Below are 17,756 nucleotides of genomic sequence, written 5' to 3'. Positions count from 1 at the left end.
ACCCAGGACGGACAGACGTGCAATAGATGTTGTTACAGACAAGAAAACAGTTTACAGTTTTAGCAAGCGTACGTGCGAATCAGGAGATTTTAGTTCGAATTATGGCGTTTCCATCATTTTCCGATGCCATACTTCTAGATGTGCATCTAAACAGGCGGATGGAAACATGACTACTGACTTTGAACTAAATGACCGGGTCTGTTTGACGTGGAGAGGACGCCACCTCTGTGGATAATTTGACTCCAAATCAAAATGAAAGTGGTGGTGAAGACAACACTAACGCTATTCCACAACATCACCTGACACCATTGTTTCTTATAGTTTGGCTTGAGAGATCCCTACAGGCCTAAAGGTACATGCTGCGCCTCTAAACAGCTGATCTGTGGCGTTCATACACTGAGTGCTGTGGTTGTGCTTAGGCGTAGAAATACGGTAGTTCAGAGGTTGTAGAGATGTAGTCCCAGAGGAAAGTGCTGCTTGATGGCAAGATGAATAGCCTACACTTCAGCTGATATTGACTTTTTGCAGTGGACATTTTTTTTTTTTTCTTAAAGTGGCTACAACACGTTTTGTTTTTTTTGCAGATGGCTCCGTCTTCAGCATCACATCGCTCAGCTCCTCGGCCGTAGCTCACGTCTCCTTCTGCAAACTGGCAGCGCGCCGACCCCAAACCTCCAGCAGCTCAGACTGTGTGTCAGTACCTCACACAGCCCCAAACAACCCCAAACTGTCACTTCAGAGTAGGATTTCATGCAGATAATGAATTGAAAACATCTCTTTATAGACTTTTTTGAGTGTATGAGATGTAAATATGTTGATGAATTTTCAAAAAAACAGATGACCTATTTAAAAAAAAGCAGGTTTCTGGCCACTGTCAGTCATGTTTACACATATTTATGGTGAAAATCATCAATAAATCACATTTTTTCGTCAACAAGAGGCTCCTCGTTGATTTTAATGAAGCGTTTAAGTTTTAATATTTCATACAGTACCTAATTATGCTTTCTGGGACACAGAGTGTTTTCATCCTTGAGCAGATTCAAGTCTGAGAGATCATTTTCACTCCTTTGCCAAAGAGTCGGAGAAATCGGCAGCAGCAGCAGCAGCAGCAGTCACAAGATGTCAATATCAACTTCCAGCGAGCTGCAGTGGTCAAAAGCTCGTTTGGATGTTTTTTTTGGGCTGAGGTCAAAGAAGAAGGAGCATTTTTCTCTTTTCTTCTTCTTCTTTCTGCTTCTCATTCTCTCTTTTTCCAAAAAAGACTCCTTCTCTGTCTGTTGAGGCTTTGACCCTTTGACCCTCCTCACTTTTGTTTCGCATGTGATGCTTTCGCCATCCCAGAAACTGAGGCGTACTCCACAGTATAAGTCGTTCGTGGATGTGCGTGTCGGCTTAAAATGTAAATGCGAATGTGCGTCTGCTTTTGTCAGCAGTGTGAGGGATTTTCTCTAATTCAGCATGATATACAGGACTCATTTTTGCCCAGATTGTCACTCACACGCCTCTTGGCTCTTAACTCTATCTCTCTCTGTACAGTGTTCATTCCCTTAATGTTGAAAAAAAACCCTGCACTTTTCAGCCATAATAGCTTTTGTCAGGGTTCTTACAGTCAAAAACTGAACCGAAGCCGTAGCCGAGTTATTCCCCCACTCTTCACTTCACTTTGATCCCTGCAGCTCGGTGAAGCTTCTTCTTCCCCCCCCCCCATTACAGGATTTCTGTCCCCTCCCCTCCTCTCCCGTCCCCTCCTCACCTCGCAGACCCTCGCCGATGCCGAGGGCCAGGCCGTCCTTGGTCCACTGGACGATGCCGCTGTAGTTGAAGACCAGGCAGGACAGCACCACCTGCTCCCCCAGAATCACCGACTGGTCGGCGGGCTCCTGGGAGAAACGGACGCACCACGCTGCAGCAGAGGGACGGAGAGAGGAGAGAGAGAGAGAGAGGAGGGAAATCAATGTTTAGTTTCTTTCACTGCCGCCATCTTTTATTGGACTGTATCAAACCACAGTCCCCATCCGAGGGCTGGGTTTTAAAAAAAAAATCGATTTTCTGATTCAAATCGATCTTTATTTGAAAGATCCGATATCGATTCATAAAATCCTTAGATTGATCTTTTTAAGTTTGCCATTAACTGTTTGTTAGCCTCCTGAGAACAGAGCGCTGCTGTTTAGTTGTGTCTATTCACGTGCTGAAATGTGCACAGTGATTGCAGTACATGAATTAACACCCATGACTGTACTGAAGGAGTCATGTTAAATAAATGTGCATTAATATAACAGCTTTTTTTTAAAATGTAAACATTATTATTTTCAATAAAGCACCAGGTTAGAGAGTTTCCATCTTTGTACAATTTACAGCATTACATGTAGTTCTGTGACAATCTCTTTCATAACCAAGTACAATTGGTATTAAAACTAGAATATCTCTAAATGAATCAATGTTGAATCGAATCTGGACCTTGTGAATCGCAATCGAATAGATTCAGTAAATCAGTAGCGATACCCAGCTCTGCCCCATCCAGTGACTCGTGCTCGTCCTTAGGTATGGCGGCTGTGGGGGTGACATGTTGACTGTTGAAGTGAGTGAGTCTGAATATAAAGGATCCTTTTTTGCCAGTTTATGTCTTTGCTTTTACTCTTTCTCGTGTTTAAATCGTTCCAGCTCATCCCCATTATTTCCAACACAGACCAACACATACACAATGCTCACAGACCAGCACATGTACTCACATACATACGCATAGACGACCTTCCACCGCCACATCGACTCATATTTATTTACAGCACTGTTCGCACCAATATAGCACTTGTCTTCGTTTATCAGTCTTGTCCAACCCTTGAATACAGGGGTGTCAAACTCATTTTACTGTAGTTCAGGGGCCACAACAGCGCAATTTGATCTCAAGTGGGCCGGACCAGTAAAATAATAGCATAACTAAACTTATAAATTAAAAGAACTTTGAATTTGTCCCTTTGTTTTAGTCCATTATTAAGATGTTTACTGTTAATGAACTATATCCTTTTCCAAAACATATTAAATATGAACAACCTGAAATTTTTTTATAAACATGTGCAGTTTCAACAATATTATGCCTCTTCTGTCTTCTGTGGCTGTAATTGATGGTTTTCTGTCTTTGTATGTTTCAAATGTTTCCCACTTGTCTTGTATTTGCATCGCTTAATAAAAAGAAAGAAAGGGGGAAATCAATGTTAAGTTTCTTTCACTGTGAGTTGCCATCTTTTATTGGACCGCATGGAGCCACAGGCCCCATCCAGTCATAACGAGTGGTGCTTGTCCGTATGGCGGCCGTGGGGGTGATTCCTTGACTGTTTTTATGAAGTGAGTCTGAATATAAACACTGTGTATGTTAAATCTAATTCCCTGCATTCAAACACATACGAATGTGGCAGAATGAATTGATAATATCTTTAAAAAACTATTCGTTTTAATAATTCTTGCTCTTAAAAGGACCCAGAGCTCTGTTGCTACAATTTGCATATTTGTCACGTCTTTGTGCCTTCTGCCTCTGATTCGTCTCTTTCTTGCCCCCTTTTCAAGGTTCGCCCTGGACTTTACTGAGGCTTATGTGTGTCTCTGCGTGGGTATGTTTGTGTGTGTGTGTGTGTGTGTGTAGATGTGTAGCCATGTGCTTGTGTAGCGGGAACACATCATTGCCAAGCTGTGATACAGCCCGCTCTTTTTCATCACGCAGTACAAAGGATTTTGCTTACACACACACATTTCCTCCAGCAAAATAAGCCTTTTGGCTATCGCAGTGCCACTAAAATACACGGATATAAAAACTACAAGTGTAGCGCAGGCATATATTAGCGCTCTGGCATAAAGGGAAAGTGTCAGGTGAGGAGGCGAGGCAACTAACCCGCTGCTGTTTTCAGCCGTTTGCATCATCAGGTAAAATGGTTTCATATTCCAGAGAAACTCTTGCGAGAAGGCGCATTAATTAAGGCAGAGGAGAGGAGGCTGTGCTGCTTTAGATGACACGTGCACGCTGACGTGAACGAGCACTCTCACACACACAAACACACACACACACACATGCACACAAACACTCCCAGTCTTAACGCAAACAGAAGCTCCTGCACACACATGCAACATTGAATCACACCCAATTTATTGCACTCGTTCACACAAATCCTTGACTCACTATATTTGTGAGGACCACAATCATTGATATAATGCATTCTAGGGCTGCAACTAATGATTATTTTCATTATCAATTAACGATTAATCGATTAGATGTTTGGTCAATGAAATGTTAAAAATTATCAATCACATGTTTCCCAAACCACAAGATGACGTCCTCTAATGTCTTGTTTTGTCCACAAACCAACGAGATACTCAGTTTATTGTCCTAAAGGAACAAAGAAATCAGAAATATTCACATTTAAGAAGCTGGAATCAGAGAATTTCAGACTTTTTTTCTTTAAAAAACTACTCAAACTGATTATTTGATTATCAGAATAGTTGATTCACTGAATAATTGATTAATTGTTGCAGCTCTAATGCATTCCCATACAACTCTAATGCATTCCCTATACAGTAGCACCTTACCCTGAGTCTAACCTCAACCTAATTCTGCAAAGGTCTCCCTTCAGATCCCACAAATGTAGTAAAACAAGGCCACACACACACACACACACACACACACACACACACACACACACATGCACACACACTTCTACAAAGTTGGTGTTTGTCTTCCCGTGGGCTATTCTGTTCTTGGATCATGGTTAAAACAATCCCATTAGCTAATTAAGGCAGAACTGGTTAATAAGGCAGGCCGTGGCTCTGAGGGACACGTCTCAGTGGATTCAGCCACAAAGGTGCAAACAACAGGAGATTTAGTGATTTGTCAGGAGGATTTCACGACCCGCCGTCGCATTGTGAAGGAAGCCGCTGCACTGAAGACACCACTCTCCTTCACACGTCACACCAAGCACTTTGATGTTTCATCAACTTTCCCTCTGAATGCCAAATCAAGGCGGCGGCGGCAGCGGCGGCGGCAGCGGCTGCGGCGGCTGCGGGGACTGGGGAGCTGCTCGGCGTGTTAGCTATTTGAAGTTAAAGGGAAAATCCGCCCTAAAGCGCTTTGCTGTATTGTTCGAGTAGCTGTTGTTTTGTCGATCCTTTTTATTTCTGGCCAAACAGCAGATGATGTGATGATGAAATAATACAGATATTATTTCTCCTGGCTTTAACATTTCTGACATGAGCCTGTGTCTGCTTTTGTTTTGCTCAGCTCTCGGCTTATATGCTTCAGCTCCTCCACCGGGGTCTTTGAGAAAAACAAAAGAAAGGAGTTTTATCAGCTCAACACTCCCACTTAACTTTGATTTTACACATTTATTCACATGTATCTTTTAGCTTTTTTCTTTATTTTTTAGTTTGTGTAACTGAATTACTTTGAAATGTGCGTTATTACTTGCATTAACTGAGTCATTTTTCATGTCAGTTCACCAAATGAATGAGCCTCCACTTTGCTCTGACGGTTGGACATTTACCTGTCTGTGTCTGCAGGAGATAATAACTCATAAAATATTGGTTGCAGAAAAGAAAACATCCTTCAAGCACTTTTAGGCAGAGCAAGGAGAAGAAGTTACATCAGGAGCTTTTATCTCCTTGGCCATGACGGTTGGAACATCTTTCTATTCAGTTTAAACAGTCAAACTGGGAGTCATTTACCGGAGAAGACACAATTACACCCAAAAATCTGCAGCTTAAAAAAGGGCCTCAATAGACAAATAGAAAACAATTTTCTACTGTATGAATGGTCCAACTCTTATTCTCACACAAGCTCCACACAGACTCTTACTTCAATCGAAAGGCGAGGAGTTGAGACATCGACCAGGAATGAAAATGATCGTATTAATTCATAATGAGTTACACAACCCTGGGAAAATATACATTTTTAATTCGGCTCAACCTGGAGAGGAGCGATCACGATCACGATGTTCCCACACTGGAACTGGATGCACCTTTCTGTGCTCTTTCATATTCAGAAGGTAAAGACAAACAGAGGAAGAGACAGAATGGTGAAAAAGGAAGCTGCAGAGGAGAAGAAGGAGAAGAAGGAGAAGAAGAAGGAGAAGAAGACGGAGCTGCCGGGATGTGATATCCTGCTGACATGAGTGATTTACATGTGGGTCATGTTATGCATGATTTATGCAAAATTAACAGCTATTACGAGTAAGGGCCCTCGTCTTCGTGTCTAACTCAGCACAGAACAACGCAGGCTCTCCTGGGACAGGCTGTGTTGTGTTATTGTGTGTGTGTTACTGTGTTACTGTGTGTGTGTGTGTGTGTGTGTGTGTGTGTGTGTGTGTGTGTGTGTGTGTGTGTGTGTGTGTGTGTGAGAGAGAGAGAGAGAGGAATGGTGACAGAAAGACAAAAAGGAGGAGACAGAGAACATTTCTCATGTGCGTCCTGATATTTGAACGTGCATGAGCGTATGTGTGCGTCCCTGTTTATGAGAATGTGAGTGTGTATTTGTGCTCATATTTGTGCGTGTGTGTGCGCGCGTGTGTGTGTGTGTGTGTGCGTGCATGTGCGTGGCCTGTCAGCCTGCAGCAGGGACTCAGATCGCGGAGGAGAGAGCTGCACTGACAGAGAACAGAGATGTAATTAACCCTACGGGATACCCACCCACCCTCCTCTACCCCCCAACACACACACACACACGCACACACACGCACACACACGCACACACACGCACACACACGCACACACACACACACACACACACACACACACACACACACACACACACACACACTTCTCTTCGGCCTCCCTCAATTTTCAAATTCCTTGTCTCTCTCCCATGTGCTCACTCCCTTCCTCCTTCCCTCTTTTCTTTACTTTCTCTTTCTTCTTCCTGCCACCCACTTTCTCTCTCCATCTTCTCTCTTTCTTGTCTGACTTTCTCTTTTGTTTTTTTCCCTCTTTTCACTTCTTCCAACCTCGTTTTCATTTCCTCTTTCTTTTTCATTTTCTCTCATCTCCCTCCTTTGCTCCTTCACTCTTCCTCCATCCTTCTTCTTCTCTTTCCTCAGCTCCCTCGTTATCCTACTTCTTCCTCCTTCTTTCATATCAGTGAACATTTTCTCTCCCTGTGTTTCTCTTCTATCATTCTCACCTTTTCCACCCCCCTGTCTCCTGCTTCATCTTTCTCCCCCTCTGTCTGTCTCCTCCTCCCCCTCCTTGCTTTCCTTCTCTTTGTCTTTACCTCTCTGCATCATTACCCTGAGGGATGATGTTAGGTATATCTTCTCTTCCTCTCTCTCTCTGCCTCTCATTGCATAATGTACCCAGTGGTACAATAGACGGAGCTTCACAATTACAGCCTCGGTGTCCAAACATATTATTCTTAATATTTCACGTCCTCTTTTTCTTTTCCTCAAACATCTACACAACTATAATGTAGCCTAACCTTTAAATAAAAAGTGCACATGTCTCTCTGTACTATATACATTTCTACATATTCCATAATACATGAGCTCAAGTGTGAAAATTTGATGTAAAACATTGACTTTCTTGGAATAGGTGGAACTACATCAGAAACTAGACGTGTTGGTTGAATCATGGGTGAAAAGTGAATGTAGTTTTTATTGAAAATAAAGTTAGACGTCTAATCTATTAGTTTTTAACTATGCACATTGTCGCATATTTCACGGTTTAATATAAAGTTTTGCTCTCTATAAGACGATATGTTCTTAAAAATCAAAAACCATCTCAGCGTAGGTTCACAATTCCTCTCTGGAGCTCTATAGTAACAACCAGTCGTCAGCCAATCAGAAGAGAGGAGGCTCTGATTCTCTCCTCTGATTGGCTCGCTGTTTTCTGAGAGAGTGGATAAAAATAAAGCAGATTTCTGATAAAAACAAATCCTGCAAGTTTGTGTGGTGGTGGTGGGTCCAGGTGGGTGTAGCTGGAGGCACAGCAGAGAGCAATGACTGCTTTGTTGTGACATCACAAAGGTACAGATGTCCTGACAGCTCGTTTTAAGGCTCAGTCTCTGAATACAGGCTTTGTGCATTTCTCTGTAGCCTGAGGCTCAGAGACTTTCACAGTATCAATATAGAACATAGACCTGCTTTATAACCAAAAAAAAGAGAAAAAAAGTGGAAGTCTCACTTTATACAAAATGAGACCTTTAAATTAAGGAGTGATCAATGGACACTAGCAGCCTCCTCTGTCAACCACTCCAACCTCCTGGCTTCGCTGCAACTGAAGACTTTGCTCCTTTGAGGCAACAATCAGATATGGACTCCACTGCTGTGTCTCAATTCAAATAGACCGAATCTCCTCGTTGTTTACATTCTACTTCCGGGTAGAAAACCAGCACTTTTAAGCAATTTGAATGAGATCAATAGTAACGAACGAGAGTTTAGCTATATATCATATTTTTCACGCCCTATCATCGTTTAGACAAATCTGGAATGATTGAAGAAACATTACTATTTCTGTGTGTGTGTTTTGTGTTGCTATGTGTTGTATTTATTCAGTTTGGGGGAATCACAGTGTCTAGAAAGCATCAGTGGCTCAGCTGACAGGGACAGCTAACGGTAGCTAAGCTAACGGCGGTAGCTAAGCTAACAGCAGGACGTCAGCTGTTAAAACCCTCCCGTTGTGGGACACGACATGAAACTACTCCAGTTAGCTCAGTCATGTTGGAACTCAGATATCCGCTGGAGAAAATATTTTTTCATGGACCGTTTATTGAGTCACTGAGTTATTAAAGTTAAACAGGTAGCTAACCGTTAGCCCGGCTAATCTCTGATAACCATGACTAATTACAAAAATGTGCACACAGAAATAGTAATGTTTGTCCAATCATTGGTTTTATAAACTTTACAAACATCAGATTAGTCTAAACGGTGATATAGTGACATGAAAAATTAGATATATATAGCGAAACTCTCGTCCGTCACTATTGTTCTCATGCTGGTTTTCTACCCGGAAGTAGTTGTAAACAACAAGGAGATTCGTCCTATACTTCCATACTTACACTAACTATTTTGAATATGCAAGTGCGTTCACACTGAAAAGTATGGCAAAACGCAGTAAGTACTCGGATGGTGCACTCGTCATAACAGCCAAAAAGTTGAGTGTGGAACGATGGACGCTTCCCACCGTCAATGATCGCCGTCTTGGCTATGCATAATAGTAATGAACACACCGGTAGGCCAGTGTTTTCTATCAGTAAGAGGAGCAGGCTGACGTGGCATAATCTCCACCTCGCATTAAACAGGTGGCGCACACAAGCACAAAAAAGGTGCAGATTTTATTATTGCTAATTTAAATTAGAAAACGAGCCAGTAGATGTGTGCACAAGTGCACAACACCAGTATTTGATTCGAGATTTGATTTGAATGCTACAAAAGTAAGTATAGTGTGTTATGTAAGGGATAATGTATAGTTCGGAGGTTGTTATGGAAAAATAAACCCCGACAGGTTGTATGGATTCATTCAACATGAAGGGGTTTATTTCTCCATAACAACCGACCAACTGTACATTATCCCGCTTATTACACGGTTTACGAGTGAAATAATTAATAAAACATAAACACAATGTTGATCAAAATAAGACTTTCATCGATTAAAAATTGTATTGAGCGAATCTACAAGACCGGTCACTTCCGCTGTTTTGCCGAGCCTCCTCCCGTTCGTGCATTTAAGTCTTTGATAATCAATCAGTGGATCGATGGATTACCTACACGTGTTGATGTGTGTATTGTGTGTAGTCGTATCTGTCATAAACAAGAGATTAACTTTACTGTTTACGGGGTGCGTTTGTGTCGCGCAGTCGCGGTGCCACCGAGACGAGAGGAGAGCTGAGACACCGATCAGAGAGCAGCATTCAATAGAGCCGTGTAATAAACTACTATAACAGTGTACTCATGGGAGTATTTGAATTGAGACACAGCGCATGTTTGTCTTAACGTCTCATTTGTCAGATACAGCTTTGCATGTGTGTCTTTACCAGCGTTGTGAGCTACTCATCAAGTCAAATCTTATCTTGCACGCATGTTAGAATTTAAGTTAATATGAAAGAAACTTATGAGACAATGTCTTTGTAAGACATAAAAAAAAAAAAAGTCAGAGGACCTTTTTACTGCTTCAGCTTCAAAGTGGGATGTTTTACCAATTTAGCAGACCCGGTCACAGCACGGAGGGAAGAATGGATCTACTGTTTGAGCTGAGGACCTCCAATATGGCCGCCAGAGGCCAAATACAATTTCCTGCAGGGGAACCATTGCTATGTGGAAATGAAAGGACAGTTTGTGAGGTTTGTAACCCTAAACTGCAGCCCTCTGCACCCTGAAGCCTTCATCCTCCTAACTCCCACCCCTAAAAAGTGCCACGCTGACCCTCTCCGTGTATTCATGTCCCAGCTCTGCCCCCGGGCTACAGCTCGCTCCCATTTCAACTACCACACACACACACACACACACACACACATACACACCACTCTCCTGCAGGAGAGCGCACGCCGCGTCTGTGTGCCGCTTGTGTGTGTGAGTGTGCATGTGTGAGCTTTGTCCGTGTTTACACGCATGCCTGCATACATATCTGTCATTGTTGGGCTGTGTATGCCATGTGCATATATTTGCCATTTTCTGAAAAGGCAGCAAAGGGCAAAGTGTGGACGGGAGAGTAAAGAAAAAGGTGTTTGCATGAGAGTGAAAAGAGAGTGAAAGTGTGTGTGTGTGTGTGTGTGTGTGTGTGTGTGTGTGTGTGTGTGTGTGTGTGTGTGTGTGTTAGGGAGAGAGAGAGAGAGTGAGTGGGAGGAAGGGAGGAAGAGAGAAGCACAGAGAAATAAAGAGAGAGGTGAAAGAGGAGAAGCAGTGAGGCTGCAGAGACAGAAAGACCAATATCAGGCAAAAATGCTTATGACATTTTGCATTTACATTGAAGTTGATGTGAAAATGCATTAAAATCATCTAAATACACTACCTCAACACTGCAAGGGGAAAAAAAACCCCAAAACAAAACAAGTTTTCACATTTGCTCGGAAAATGTTTTTGTTGATAAAGCATTTTCTGAATGAATACAGTACTGGTTTAAGTTTGGTCTCATCTCACAGGACAGAAGTGTTTTTTTAACTTAGTAACATTGACACCTCTAGGTTTCATCGCTTTTAACTCATCAGTTGTTTGACTGAGGGGTGCAGCTTCCTTTGGTTTTATCTTTGGATTAAAACACCTTTTTGCAGAATCTCATTCTGTTTTCAGCAAAACAGCTCATTCAGGTTTGTTAATGTCCCTTTTAGACGGAGAGCAGCACAGCACTGCACAGGGAGGCAGCTCTGTCATTATTTTGAATACTGCACAGCAGGCTGGGAGTCCAACATTATATTTCTACAATCTTTTTCTTTTTCTGCTTCTTCGTGGTTATTTTTATACGTTTTCTCTGCTGCTGAATGTTGTTGGACAAGTAGGGTTATTATCGCTGCTTTTACATGACGCAGGCGGTGAAATGTCCTTTAAGTTTTAAGTCTTCACAACAGACTGGAAGCTACAGTCGCTGTTGCAAAGTGATGAGACGGGCTGGAGATACAGTAGATGCTCACCTCAGGAAAAGAAAAGACAAGAGTTAAAGGGATACTTCAACAAAAATCGATAATTTAACCAATTTTCTACTCACCGTCATGCCAAGGAAGGGTTTGGAGAACTTTCAGAGTCATCAAAACGATTTAGGAGTTCCAGGGGGGGTCCGGCTGGCAACAGATTTTCATATAATGGCGGCGGATAGAACTCACTTTTGAATCGTCCAAAACACACACTATGAAACATCCAGATAGCTCCATACTGCTCGTCTGTACTGACCCAAGTGTCCTGAAGCCGCCACATGAAAAAGTTGTTCGGAAAGATCTCTGTTTTTAGCCTTGTTGTAGTAGTAGCTCCCAGTGGCTGTGTGAGATTTGCTGCGAGATGTTTGTTTGTTAATTTAAAAAGTTGTTAAATAAAATTAACAAACGAACATCTCACAGCAAATCTCACACAGCCACTGGGAGCTACTACTACAACAAGGCTAAAAACAGGGATCAAATTAATCTCTCCCGAACAACTTTTTCATGTGGCGGCTTCAGGACACTTGGGTCAGTATGGACGAGCAGTATGGAGGTATCTGGATGTTTCATAGTGTGTGTTTTGGACGAATCAAAAGTGAACTCTATCCGCCGGCATTATATGAAAATCTGTTGCCAGCCGGACCCCCCCTGGAACTCCTGAAGCGTTTTGATGACTCTAAAAGTTCTCCAAACCCTTCCTTGGCATGACGGTGAGTAGAAAACTGAAGTGAAGTGAAGTATCGATTTTGGGTGAAGTATCCCTTTAACATCAGTGTTGTTTTCTGCAACATTTACTTGGACTAAACTAACTAAACAGTTGTTAACAGTAATGTTGGCTATGTAGCAATAGTAACATTTACAAATATCTCAGATAAGATACAGATACAAATGTTTTTGGTGTCATAACCTTTACAACTCATTGCTCTATTCCTCAAACTACATTTCTCTGCCGTCCATTTCGGCCCAACATGAGATATAATTCCCTCTTCACGTTTCAGGCCGGGTGCTGAGAGCCCTGCAGGACTCACAAATGTATATCTGCAATTTATGTGCGACATTGACTTGTGAAATGTGACGCTGCCAAAAACCCAAGGTCTGTCTGCGCGTTAAGCCGCGCTCGTAAATCACTTTTGTGAAAGCAGCCTCTCACTGTCTAACAGGTATCTGAATGATACGTCTCTGTCAGCGGCGGCTCCATGCATATTTTTAATGCATGGCTGTTTTCGGTCTGAAACGCTAACACGCTGATAGATGAGGAGGAAACGCAGGCAGGAGAAAGAGTGTCGGCATGAAAGAGCGTCACGCAATGACAGGGAAGAAAATAGACATGAATTATAGAAAGAGTTAGATACAGTGCAGTACGTGTGCATGCGAAACTGATTAATGCATCGGTGCATCCTATTGGATTAGTTTATTAATTGGCACTTGGGTGAACATGGAGGCATACAGCATGTACGACACGGCACACGCACAAAAAAAAGTAGTTTGAGCTTTTCTGTCACATCACAAAGCCGCGTGTCCCCTGCAGTCATTTAGAAAACAAAGGTCAGGACACGGCGACCTGCTTCTGATTGGCCGTGACGGACAGGGCCGGTCCCTGGCATAAACACTGTATGCGGTTGTTTAGGGCCACAGCCGTTAGGTGGGGGGCCACATGATCAGAAAGGTACCGGGGTTCATCAAGTCATTTAAACATCCTGAGGTCTGCACGTGCAGCTATGAGCTTTATATGTAATGTGAAGTCAATATTCAGCTTCTTTTATCTCACATTTGAGACATTTGGTGAAAATAGAACGGCAGAATGACAACATTTGTGCTCAAAAAACAATCTTACAAATTTTCATTTTAGACTTGTTTTCTACACGTATCTATTACTGTATTCATATCCTATTTCAAGCACCAAAACAGTTCATTCTCATGACTGAAGGTGTGTTTTCACAAGGGATTGGACATTTTTCAAAAAGACATAAAACACTTGAGTATTGTTAAATCTGCAAGTATCTTAAAAAGATACATTTAAGAAAATATGTAAAAGTGGAGAAAATGGCCTCAAACCTCAGAGGGATAAACACGTCTGTATTCAGTTTTAACCAGTGATTTGGTGTTTGTGCTTAGAGTGCAGGGCCACAAACAAAAGTCTAGGCCACCAAAATCCTAGGGGCCGGCCCTGGTGACGAATGACTGCATCATTTCCAGGATGGCACTGTACTGTAGGTTCACTGCTGCCTTGTTTATTTTGGATGTTTTGGGAAAAATTGTTCATGTAACATTTCTACCCCCTGAAGCGCACGGCATCGAACCGACAGCGACGAACACAGGAGGAGACAGAGAGCGCTAGGGACAGAGTGAGACAGACAGACACACAGAGATCATAACTTTGTCACTAGTTGTGTCCCCGGCTCGCTCCGTTGTGTTTGCTGTAAACAGTCGCTCTGTGATTTCCCAGAGTTCCCCTCTCTCTCTCTCTCCCTACGCCAAACACAGTTTTTATTTCCCCTCACAAACACTTCCAGCAGAACAGAGGAGCAGCGTGACGCCGACCGCAGAGGAGCGCTTATTGGAAATCACACACACACACACACACAGAAACACACACAAACACACATTAACAAGCTCATCCAGGGGCAATTACTAATGTGCAGATGCAGAAACACACAATCTCATACACGGAGAGGAGACGTTGCATAAAGCTGTGCAGGCAAATCGCACACACACTCACCGCACAAATTACACAAATGCTCACAGAGTTGAAAAACACACTCACTCACTCACTCGCTCACATGAACAAACGAATGTACTCAATTTCACTCCCAAAATCACTGCAGGACAGCATGAGGGAGGTGGTGGTGGTGGTGGTGGTGGTGAGGGGGTGGGAGGTAAAAACCTGCAATTTATTTCCATAAAAACACCAAACTCCATTTAATTATTTACAAGAAAATCAATTTAGGGATTTAAGCTTTTCTGGGTCACAAAATCTAATGCTTGTGCTCGTTCTCCGTTTCTCTCTCTGCGCCTCAGTGAGACGACGGGAGGACAGCCGTCTCTCGGGGTAACGGTGTCGTTAAGATGCACAGGACCAACTCATGATGTATGTGAGGACGGACGGAGACGGTGACCACGGTGACCTCTGTCCTGTCAGTGATCACACTATCACCACCAAAGCAAATCAAATCAAATCAAATCAAATCGCCTTTCTTGTCATTGCAACAAACAACATGCAACAAGGTCTATTCCAGGGCTAAGACGACATCATCAGACACAGAGAAATGACTACAGTCATACCCATAGTAAAAAGGTACAGTCATACAGTTAGTAAAAACCTATATTTTAAGTAGATCTCAACATCACCATAACTATGAAGTCGTACAAACCAGAACGAGCCCTTCAAGAATCCAATCAAATTACATATCTTGCAACTTTTTCATTTTCTTCATGTTTGGCAAAGGGATAGTTCAACATTTTGGCAAATTGGCCCATTGCTATAATCCCTATAGTCATAGCAGTAGGTTTGTTACCTTTAATTGTCGGTGCAAGCTGTTTTTAGAACGGTGGAGCAGAGCCGTGAGCTGCTCAGAGCTACGCTACGGAGGCTAAATGGGATTTCTTCAAACTCATCAAATACACAATCCAACAACTCCAAAACGCTCTCGTGGTAAGGTAAATTCATGGAAAACCGCTAATGCGCGTTGCCTTCAGGGACAGTTTTTCGGCAAGCAGTCTCTGCATTTCCCTCTAAAACAACTCTGGGCCGGATTTACTAAAGGTTTGCGTGTATTAAAACGTGTGCAAACGTGATTGCACGCGCAAACACATGTGGAACCTGATCTACTAACCGGACGCACCGAGGATTGCGTCTCTCACACGGGCAGAATAGCACGTGCGATCCATTTAGCGTGTTTGCCTTGATGAATATGTAAATATGGGTGTTTCAGCCAGAACGTGCAAAATACTGGGAGGAGTAGATGCAAATCGATTTATTTAGCGCGTGCAATGTGATTTACCAAACCAGGAAGAGATTGCGGTGGCTGTTTTTGCGTCTTTATTTACCACGTCTGAAAACCATGTACTAACTGATACAACTTTGTGAAAACGTATGCGTTTATTGATTTGATACCTGTCAGAGCCCCATGATCTTACATCTCTGCATTTCCTCACATCTGGGTAATTCTGTAAACGTTTTTCAGCGTGTTAAAAGTCTTTTACGCGCCGTTACGCACGGGGCACGTCTGTCCTGCAGTGCGCTCCTCTCCTCTCCTCTCCTCTCCTCTCCTCTCCAGTACCTGGCTGCTCAGCTCCGACTCTCGGTCCCGGTCCCGGACTGAGAGACGTCACCGCTGCCTTCACCCGTCTTTGATCCCTCTGGTCAGTGGTCAGAGCGTTTAGATCCGTGTGTCCCACCTGAGCTCTCTATTAATCCACTCGATCATGGGCGGCACACACACACACACACACATATTACAGGTGTGTGATTGTCGATTGTCACTGCAGCTGCTGCCTGTTCGTCACTATATGACAAGTTGGGCCCTGTAGCGATTTGTGTTTATTTATCTAAACAGAGCGCGAGAGAGATGAACACACATGCTGTCATTATGCATCGGATCAAATGTCATTCTGTCCCTTCGTCCGTCCAGCTCTCTGTCCACTCTCTCTATGGCGGAAACGATTACACGCGCAAAACCCTCATTTACATATTGCGGTTTGCACGTGTTACATTTAGCGGGATACTCTTAGTAGATCACCTGTTTTGCGTGCACTAACCAAACTCGCAATATTGTAGCGGACGCAAACAATATAGCGCCCGCTATCTGGGATCTTAGTAAATCCGGCCCTCTGTGTGGTAACGTTGTGTTATTATCTCATAGCGTGGTGAATGTGCAGGTCACAACTTGTCCACCAGAGCGTTGTGGAGTTGTTGGATTGTGTATTTGATGAGTTTAATGAGGGAAACCAAGAAATCCCATGAGCCTCCGTAGCGTAGCTCTGAGCAGCTCGCGGCTCTGCTCCACCGTTCTAAAAATAGCTTGCACCGACAAATAAAGGTAACGAACCTAGTGCTATGATTATAATGATTATGGCAATGGGCCAATTTGCCGAAATGTTGAACTATCCCTTTAAAAAAAAGAGCAAATGGGGTAAATTTCTGAGATGAAAACAAAGAATTTTCAAGTTTAAAGTCACAAAATTACTGGAAAAAACTCACGTTTCCAAGAAAAAAACTGGAAATACACAGGAAGAAACTTGACAATGTGTGGTCTTTAGAAGCCAAGGAAGGAAACGTGTCTCTAATCCAACGGAAAAGTAGAGTTTAATAAGATCAACCACGGCAGTCATAATGCAAAACATCTGTCATTCAACATCTGTCCACCCTTGCAAAGTAAAGACACGTTTCCTTCCTTCATAGGGGAAAAAAAAACGACAAAAGTTTTTTCTCACAAATTTGTCAGAGTATAAGAGAATATCTGAGCTTAAAACCGGAATATTTAACCTCCTCACTTTCCCAGCTCGTTTCTTCTGACCTACAGTGGCCCTAACATGCCGTCATACTTGTGTATAGCATGTAATTACTTCCTCTCTCGTTAATTTTGTCAAGTTTCTAAGGCTGAGTGTGACTCATGCACGAGAACGCGAGGAACCTGTGTGACATGTAACTGCACCCTGATTTGCATCCGTGCTCACAAACGAGCCCCCGTGGTTGTTGACAGCTTATTTCATTTGCTCCATCATCACACTCACATACATATACATACATATACATACATAGAGATATAATATAATATAGTGTAGCCAGATGCAGGATGGCGTTCAAGTCCCACTGAAGTTCATCTTTGTGAAACAGAGTGCTGTCTAATCATCACTGTGCTGCAAACCAACCTGATTATGGTGCTGTGGACTTCAAACAACCAGCTTGTGTTAGTTTGACTCTTCTCCGTATGAAAAAAAAAAAAAAAAAGGCAGGAGAGACACACAAACACTGAGTGCACACGCTCCCAGGCACACACACACACAAACTCGCAGCAATCCTTCCCCTCTCTTCCTATCTGCTTCTCCCTGCAGCTCTGTCTCAGTCTCTCTAATTGACTTCTGCTTTCTTACATTTCATTTCATCTCTTATTTCAGTTTTATTTCCCCCCTTTTTTTTATGATGCTCTCTGTCTTCAATTATTCA

At 42.8% G+C, this 17,756-nt stretch overlaps 1 protein-coding gene across 2 annotated transcripts in view; it reads right to left on the bottom strand.

The window, feature by feature from the left end:
- kirrel1b (kirre like nephrin family adhesion molecule 1b) overlaps window positions 1-17,756 on the bottom strand; it is a 100,024-nt gene that overhangs the window by 39,203 nt on the left and 43,065 nt on the right. For both annotated transcript variants that reach the window (XM_085806004.1, XM_085806005.1), the window contains exon 2: window positions 1,754-1,903. In XM_085806004.1, the coding sequence (XP_085662130.1) occupies window positions 1,754-1,903 (150 nt within the window). The remainder of the gene's footprint in view (window positions 1-1,753; window positions 1,904-17,756) is intronic.

This window comes from Trachurus japonicus, chromosome 17 (assembly GCF_045865225.1).
Source record: "Trachurus japonicus isolate A0001 chromosome 17, Traja_1.0".
NCBI classification, from domain to species: Eukaryota; Metazoa; Chordata; class Actinopteri; order Carangiformes; family Carangidae; genus Trachurus; species Trachurus japonicus.
Note: the sequence above shows the minus strand (reverse complement) of the source record. Positions and strands in the feature narration are given on the sequence as shown.